Source organism: Sinocyclocheilus rhinocerous, unplaced genomic scaffold (genome assembly GCF_001515625.1).
Source record: "Sinocyclocheilus rhinocerous isolate Xijiao unplaced genomic scaffold, SAMN03320098_v1.1 scaffold1833, whole genome shotgun sequence".
In the NCBI taxonomy this organism is placed as follows: Eukaryota; Metazoa; Chordata; class Actinopteri; order Cypriniformes; family Cyprinidae; genus Sinocyclocheilus; species Sinocyclocheilus rhinocerous.
Genome location: NW_015657606.1, coordinates 437,005 through 446,436, shown reverse-complemented (window position 1 = coordinate 446,436; position 9,432 = coordinate 437,005). Strand labels below are relative to the sequence as shown.

General features: G+C 34.6%; 1 protein-coding gene across 1 annotated transcript in view; it reads left to right on the top strand.

Moving 5' to 3' along the window:
• LOC107721423 (microtubule-associated tumor suppressor 1 homolog) overlaps nucleotides 1-9,432 on the top strand; it is a 73,026-nt gene that overhangs the window by 41,731 nt on the left and 21,863 nt on the right. Inside the window, exons 3-6 of the mRNA XM_016529429.1 lie at nucleotides 1,183-1,330; nucleotides 5,193-5,384; nucleotides 6,851-6,991; nucleotides 8,368-8,472. Coding sequence (XP_016384915.1) covers nucleotides 1,183-1,330; nucleotides 5,193-5,384; nucleotides 6,851-6,991; nucleotides 8,368-8,472 — 586 coding nt within the window. The remainder of the gene's footprint in view (nucleotides 1-1,182; nucleotides 1,331-5,192; nucleotides 5,385-6,850; nucleotides 6,992-8,367; nucleotides 8,473-9,432) is intronic.

The following is a 9,432-nucleotide window of genomic DNA, read 5'->3' as shown; positions in this document are numbered from 1 at the left end:
CTAAAAAAAATTTCTTATCGGCGGCATATTCGCCGATACCGATATATCGCGACAGGCTCATATCGGCAAAACGATATATCGGTCGGGCTCTAGTGATAACACTCGTTGCCTTCTCTAGTGCAGCTCAACCAGGTCTCGTCCCATTCGTCGATATTTGTGATATCACAAATCCCGGAAAATGTGCGTTGTAGTCCAAACGAGTCGTTCGTTGTAGTTTTTGAAAAGTGATTTCTGTTAAATAAAATATCTCCTTTTGAACTGGACTTTGAGCTTTGTAACTTTGCAGATCTTTTTTATGCTCAAAGAGCAACATTACAGAAAGTTGAAAAAGTCAAAAAGCATAATAGGACCCCTTTAAATTTATACTATTATTAAAATTGTTTTGTTCGTATTCAATACATTTAGTCGCATGATTGTGCTATGCTGTTATTCAAGCTTAAATGTGTTATTAGGTTGGGTCTAACCAAATGTCAAGAGTAAATGTAGTCCTCAGAAAAGTTTTTAGAATATAAATACTGTGATTAGAGACAAGCACAAATACTCATTTGTCCATCCACACTTTGTTTTCTATATCTGTTCGCTGTCCAGTCTTACAGCATGTCAGAGCGCTTACGCAATTGTACGTAAATGCTTTTGCATGTTGCTGCTTTACTATTATTGTTAGGTAACATCCAAGTGCTTTAAATTCCGGTTCCCTCTCTCACTTTCCTGCCTTTTGAACATGAGTGAGATGTTTTTGCCAATAAAACAACTGTCTTGGAGGGAAAAGAACAGAACGAGGAGGGAAACATTCCTGAGAGGAGTCTGACTCATATGAACACTGATTCAGACAACAGAAACTTTCCACAAACTCACTCCATGTGTTTGTCGAGTGTTCAAAAACGAGGGGGAGAAAAGGAAAAGATCTGGGCTGGTCCTGGCATCAGAAGCCCTGAGGGAATAACACAAAAGAAGCGTTTTTTCTCTTTTTTTTCCTTCTGCTTTTTGGAGCTGGCGAGTCTTATTTCCCCTCCTTCCTTTCCGCTCCTCCTCCCTCTGCTTCTCGCCTCTCTCTCTCTCTCTGTACCGCTGCACATTTTCTGTCTGTTCTGTGGAATGGCTAACACTATGGTTACCCTACGGCGCCCAGAGTTGGGCTCTCTCGCTTGGGATGCTGTCACTAACCAACGACTCTTTCTCCAGACTGTGTCTTCCAAGTTGGGACCATCTCTGGGGACTAATAGGACATCCACCTCTGGACCCCCAGAAACCAGACTGAAGCCCTCTAACCGAGAAACCCGACCTACAGGTAGTCTGGGTCCACTGGGAGGCCGAGCGGTTCAGCCGGCTGGTGAGCTTTGTTTGTTTTAACACGCCACATGCACAGAACAAAATCTCAAAGCATTGTTTAAGGAAGTAGACAGAGTGAACGCTACAGTGGCAGAGCTGTTGATTTGTTTCCAGCTTATACTGATATTGTAGGTGTGATTATTTTACCAGCATGACTGTCACAATTCAGGTAGCTGTGCTACAGTAAAGAAACTGAAATTTACTGTCTGCCTGACGCACATTTTAGAAACAGTTTGCAATGTTGTGCAATGTTGTGGTTTTTAAATGTGTGTACATATTATTATTATATAAAGCTGATTATAATTTCTCTCGACTACTATAAAATACTATATTTATTTATTTATTTACAAATTGTACACCTTTATTTTATTACACAACCATTCAAAAGATTTTTTTTTTTTTTTAAAGAAATTGAATTTTTCAGAAAGGACACTAAATTGTTACAGAACAAGTGACAGTAAAGACATTGATTAAAAGTGACCATAAAGATTTCTATTTCAAAAAATGCTGTTATTTTGAACTTTCTATTCTTCTAAGATTCCTGAAAAAATATTATTACACTTCCCAGAAAAACATTCTAAAATGTAGACACTGTTTTCAACAGTGATAATATTAAGAAATGTTTCTTAAGCATCAGATGGCTGTTGAAAATCCAGCTTTGCCATAAATTACAATTTTAAATATTAAAATATAAAACAGCTACATTAAATTTAAATAATATATCACAATACTGATTTACTGTATTTTTGATCTAGTAAATGTAACCTTGGTAAGCAAAAGACACTTCTTTAAAAAACCGACCGACCTTGAAACTTTTGAATGGTAGTGTATATATTTTATTATTTCCTAATGATAATATAAAGAAATAAAAAATATATAAGTAACGTTGTTTTTTTTGCACTGTTTTGTAAAAAAACAAATAATAATAATAAAAAAAGGACTTTATTTATGACTCACTTTTATAAATGTCCCCAAAAAAGAGGTTTTGTCAAATTTAACTTTTAAATTTAAATTTTTTTCCCTTAACACGTCAAAAACCTAGTTTTAAAGTGGTCCTCGCTATTTCAAATGATCATAAATAGGCTTTTTTTTTTATCAACTGATATCAACAAGTTTGTGTGAGAATTAAGTTTGGGGTTTAGCAAATAGAATTACCTCCATATAAAAACCATAAGGTCTATGAGATGTCCTTACTAGTCTGTATTATGGAGTGAGAGGGAAGCTGCAGCTGGTGTTAATAAGCCTGCAGAACTGTGCAGTGTTACTCTACTCTCCTCTCTTTCTGTAGCCACGTGTTCATTTTTTAAAGCCAAAACACACTTGAGTTTAACACTTCACACTTAACTTGAGTTTCCTCTCTCATGTTGTCCATTCATCTCTATCGCTCTTTGTCATTCTCTATTTCCCTCCATCCTGTCGTATGTATGTCTGTCCATTTATTTGTGTGTGTAGCCTAAGGCAGTTTTCCTGAACTGGTCAGAAAAAAGACATGTCTTATTGTGCTCACTGCGTGTATGTGTGTGCATGTCTACACTTTTGAAAAGTTTTGGGTTATCCTGTAACTTAACCTTCCTCTGTGAGATACCCTTTTCTTTCTCTGTTTCTTTTGCGTGTTTGCTCTTTCTTTAATTACAAGTTGATGCAGGGATATGTTTGGGTGCATGTGGTTTCAGGGGCCATATTCTATATGTTTGTGTGTCATGTTTCAGTGTCAATGAAAAGTAGAATTGAATGAAGCAGAGAAGGTCACATTTCTCCTAGACAATCGTCGTCTTGTTTCTCCACAGAGACCACAGGCGCACACTGTGACTTTTGCTCCAAAATCTAATAGCTGCCAATCAGAGGAAAGTTTTGTGTTGATGGATATATGTTACTGTGGAGTCAGACTCAGGAAACGCTGCCACTTTTGTCTCCAGGACGAAATAATAGTTTATTAGTAATTAATAGTTGATTTAATTAATAGTTAATATATAATTAACATTTGCAAAGGTCTTACATTCTTTATCAGTGTTTTATTATGTTTACACTTATTGGTCTCATCAAGCTAAATAGTTTTTAGAATAGAAATTCATTGTCATCATTTTTTTCCCCATAAAAGTATTCATTTTTGTAAATTGTTATAATTATTCTTTGTGTAAATCACAAGATTATTGGTTTTAAATAAAATGAGTATGGTTCATGGATATTGCTTGTTAGGGACATTAGCCGTTTTTGCACCTTTGATATGAATATATTTAATTAATTATATTATGATTTAATTAAAAAAGGTTTTACCTCAACTTTCAAAAATCTTATTTTGAATTTGTAAATGTATAATGTACACTACAGCTCAAAAGTTTTGGGTCAGTAAGACTTAAAAAAAAAAATAATAATAATACTTTTATTCAGCAGTGACACATTGAATTGATCAAAAAGGACAGTAAAGACATTTATAATGTTCGATTGCTACTTTAAATGAAACATGATGAAAATTCAGCTTTGCCATCACAGAAATACATTACATTTTAAAATGTATTAAAATAGAAAACAGTTATTTTTAATTGTAATTTAATTTTAATTATATATATATATATATATATATATATTTATTTATTTATATATACATTGTAAGGTATAAATGGCACTGTTTTGCATGATCGATTCGTTTAGCCACACAGATTTAGCTGCACCACTCCACCTTTTTCTGTTGTTTTCTTTCCTAATCTTCTTGTAGAGTTGCAGATTTCCATGAGTGATCAGATAATCCCACTTGCAGATTAAAAACCCAAAATCAGACTTTGCCTGGTGGTGAACAAGCAAAATGTAGTACCATGTGTTCTCCAACAGGTGGCATATATCTCAATTATGGGCCCCACTGCTGTAGAATTTAACACTTATTTCAAAAACATAGGAAAGAGCAGGGGGTTCAGAGAGTGGTTTCTGGACCAGACTCTGGAGAAAGTGAGGAATCTCACTGTACCACACCAACAGATTCAAACATGCATGTAAATACACCAGCTGACATGATGTGTATTTGTGTTGGTTGGTTTCCATAACAGTGCCCCCAGAAGACCTTACGTTATGTACAGGATGTGCTTGTGTGAGGTGTTCTCTCGCTCGCTCTTTAATTTATAAAAAAAAAAACATACAGAGCTTCTACCCACTGGAGTCAAACAAGTGTTCTTGCACATAGGAAATGATCTGTTGTGAGAAAAAAGAAACAGGATACAGGAAACACTCAAATATTCACGAAGAAAAAGACACAAACCCAACACAAACTTCCCAGAAATACTGTGGTGGTACATACTTAGTTTAGCTTTTTCTACACTTATTAGACTGGGAAAACAAAATTAGTAAAAATACATCAATAAACAACTGCAAATGTTATATGAGTGGCATACCAGCCATTTAAGGCACCTTACTAAATCATTTTCTCAAAAAAATAAACATCGATTCAAACTATGTCATATTTTATAATTACGTGCTAGATTACAGCACACTGCCTTGTATGCTGATCTTCTTGATACTTATCTTTTACAAGCTAGAGAGGAAAAGTGATCAGTATAGAAAAATACATTTATTGACACACACGTCAGTCAGGGTCATCTATAATCATATCTGATTGTATGCATGAAAATTTTGACATCTCATAAGTAAGCTATTTTTAAAGCAGAATTATTATGTGTATGGAAGTGCTCAAGATCAGCATGGCTGAATGCACATCTGTATGCTATATATAACTGCAGTCTATATTAAATAATTTAACACACTGAGTGCAGCTGGCTGAATAGAACCACTATGAAAACATATCCTGTTTAGCTGGAAAATGCTTTGCTATCAGTGAAGATTGCAAGTAGAATTGAATTATAACTTTTCTCTTTCAGGTATTCCAAGGATGCGTAGCACAGACAAGTCTGCAGTACCCTGCAGCCCCACTTCTGTTTCCAGCCCTTCTTGTAAGGGTCCTCAGAAAGCTGCCTCTTCCAAACTGCCTGTCAAAGGCCTACCCACAAGCCCCAGCTCCTCATCACTGGGAAGTACAATCAGCGAAAGCAACAATATTGCTGTAAACAAAGGTGCGTGTCTGTGAAGAGTTCAAGTCACCATCTTAATCTCAAGCTTTTTAAGTACATACCTAAACTACTGTACATGGTTTCCATTTTCACATGCTGAATAAATCAATTTCTTAATCAGTATTTTGAAGAAACAATAAACAAGATACATTTACTTGAGATGCAGATGAAACATGAATATGGTAATCAGGCATTGCCATATTCATATGATATATAGTACCTTGGTTTCTCACACTTTCTCTTTGAGCCTTAATAAAATCTTCAGAGCTCAGACTGCCCTCATTCCTTTCCTCAGGTCAAAGGTCACATCTGCTCTGAGTTTAGCAATGGCTGTGAACAAGTCATATACAGGTGCATCTCAATAAATTAGAATGTCGTGGAAAAGTTCATTTATTTCAGTAATTCAACTCAAATTGTGAAACTTGTGTATAGCAGAAGGAGACCCTACCAAGTTATTGAGTACATGTACAGTAAATGAGCATACTTTCCAGAAGGCCAACAATTCATTAAAAATGTTTTTTTTTATTGGTCTTATGGAGTATTCTAATTTGTTGAGATAGTGAGTTGGTGGGTTTTTGTTAAATGTGAGCCAAAATCATCACAATTAAAAGAACCAAAGACTTAAACTACTTCAGTCTGTGTGCATTGAATTTATTTAATACACGAGTTTCACAATTTGAGTTGAATTACTGAAATAAATGGACTTTTCCACGACATTCTAATTTATTGAGATGCACCTGTACAATGCAACCTCTGCCATTCCCAAAGCTATGTTGTAGACATTAATCACAGCATCCTCTGCATTACACCCTCTCAGAATCATGGTTAGTTTATTCCCACACTCTCCTGATGTCCCACACTCTGAACTCAAATTCAAGAATAATCAAGATAGCCACTGAGTTGTCATGGTAACTTGGAGCAATGAGATCTAGTTTCAGTAGGAATGCATGTGAATGTGTTTGGCTAGTGACTAAAGAAGGTTTTCAAAGGAAATTCACAACAAAATAAAGTAATCATGTTGTTGTGTTGTGGGACTAATTGCTTAGCTTTGCTAGTCTTTTACTAATAGCATTTTTATGGACATAGTGAATCATTTGAAGAATTACCAAATTGGGCCTTTATTTGAGTTTCTTGATGGGTGACATGTTTTTGAACATAGATACATTATTTTATTTTATTTTATTTTTGTTTACCTGAGAAGCATTTAAACATTAACTTAAAAACAAATATTAATAAATTAAATTAAAAAAAAAAAAAATTTTTTTGACATGAAACAAGACACAGTTCATTTATATTCAAGACATATTTTCTGACAACAAAACTTAATACCTTATACAATTTTGTTTCTTCGGTAAATGTTTAATTTTGTGGATGTGTTGATATTTAAAACAAGGCAAAATACTAATTAAGAATAATGTTCTATTGTATTGTTGTTTTATAATGTGATGTGATGATTTCTCTTTAATCAGTTCCTGCTGAAGGGATAAAGAGTGAGGATAAGTCTATCAAACAATCACCGGTATCCCAGATTCAAGGAAAGTCTCTAGTTAGCAAACCTGTATCAGGTCACCGCAGCAGAGCAAGCTCCACACCGTCTAAACCAGTGGCAGGTGAGAGAAACATGCATGTTGAGTTTAGTACCTTCTAATCTCACTAATTCTCTCTAACACCCACACTTACTTTCATATATGTATCAGTCCACATTCATCATTTATTATTTACACATCAAAACAGCCTCAATGTGAAGCTCACTGTCCTGTCGTCAGATCTTCTATAATCATTAATCAGTGGGAGAGCTCTGATTGTCTTAAGCTAATGACACTGCATGAAGTCATTTTAGTTCAGAACCACAATCTGATTACTGCCATACACACCCATCCTAATAGGTTTTTTAAAAGATTTGAATACCCTAATTCGTTTGTGTATAGTGCCACTCTATTGTTATGCCAACAGCTGCTGATACAAATTGATTAGATGAGATCTTTTAATATGGAAAGTTAAAGAGAGATCATCCAAATCAGAAACAAAACATTGTTTATAACTCCATAAACATCCTTAAAACAAGATAAACAAATTACCCTAGAAGCAAACTTGCCATAAAATGTTAAGATGCTTTTGAGAAAATATACCTTGGATATATTACTGTATGTCATGCGGATTAAAAAATCATTTATTTTTTAGGTTTTGATTTTTGGTTTAAGCGCAAGTGCAACAAATTCTCTGAAAACAATTAAAAAATAATCACAAAAATTCTTAATATACATTACCAATGAAAAGTTTGGGGTCAGTAAGATGTTTTTGGAAGAAATGAACGCTTTTATTGAGCAAGCACATTAAATTGATCAAAAGTGACAGTAAAGACATTTATAATGTTAAAAAAGAGATTTCCATTTGAATTAGATGATGTTCTTTTCAACTTTATATTTATAATAAAATCCTGAAAAAAAATGTATCACGACTTCCACAAAAATATTAACTATTGATAATCAAAAAAGTCAGCATATTCAAATGATTTCTGAAGGGTCATGTGACACTGAAGACTAAAAATACATTTAAAATATATTAGAAAACAGTTATTTTAAATTGTAATAATAGTTCACAATATTACTGCTGTTACCATATTATTTTATCAAATAAATGCAGCCTGGGGAGCATAAGAGAATTCTTTCAAAAGCATTTAAAAATCTAACCAACCCCAAACGTTTGAACGTAGTGTTTTATGCACAAAACAAGACAAGATATTCCTTAAAAATATGTCTTTTTTGCAGTGCATCTAAAGATTGCAGGATTGATTGTTTATAGTTAATACTGATTGACTTGCTAATTGCTTTGAGTGATTCATCAGCATTCTTTCTGCCCCACCCTGTCCTACCCACTGCCATTAAAACACTCTTGCACCTACAGCCTCTACAGTTCATCTGACCCAGTCCTGCCACTGTGCAGTCTGTTAGCATGAAGTTTGATTTCTTCTGCACTGTTTCATTAGGGCTGAAGGCCCCAGCTGTGACCAGCCACATGACAGCTAAGACTAACCAGAATGCTTTGCAACGCAGTGGATCTGCACGACTTATTCGCTCATCATCAGTAGCAGGTAAGGAGTGAATGGATTTGATAGTGTGTGTGTGTGTGTGTGTGTGTGTGTGTGTGTCTGTATCCGTACTGTACACTCTACCACTGCTGCATTATCAAAAGTAGTCTAGCTTAAACTGCTTGCGTCTGTGCTATCACTTTAGTCATCGCCTTTTTCAGGTGTTGTCACTCCCAAAGCTTTGTGGTGTGTATGTGTTATGTGAAGTAGGTTAAATTGTGGGTTTAATTCACTCACTGTGCTACATATTGGAAATGGTTTGGTGGTTAAGCAAAACATAAATATGACCGTAGGATATAGTATTTATCGAATGACTGAACAGTGGATTCCTCTATATCTGTGCTCATGCATTTCTCTCACACACAGTAGCAAGAAAAACTCTGTGAACCCAATGGAATTGTTTGGTTTTCTGCTTTAATTGGTCGTAAAGTGTAAACACACACAATGTGCTTACACTAACAACACACGTACAGTTATAATCTTTAATGTGTTTATTGAACACATCTCATTAAACATTCACAGTGCTTTGGAAAAAGTAAATTAACTTTACATTTTTGATGTTACCTGAATGATCCACAACTGTTTTTGTTTTTTTTGTGTGATGAGTTTTTCATGAGTCCCTTTTTTGTTCTGAGCAGTTAATCCGCCCGCTTTTCTTCAGAAAAATTCTCCAGGTCCTGCACAATCTTTGGTTTTCCAGCATATTCTGCGTATTTGAACCATTTACAACCATTATCCATCCATGATCCATCTTTTCACACTTAGGACAACTGATGGATTTTTACACAACTATTACAAAGGGTGAAAACATTAACTGAAGGAAACATATATATTTATTTATATTTATATATGAAAGTAAGTGAATGGAATAATTTATTGTCTGGTAAAGGAAGGAAGCTTCATGAGCGAGAGGAAATGTTTATTAATTTTTACATATTTTTTAAAGGATTATAGAGTGCTCTA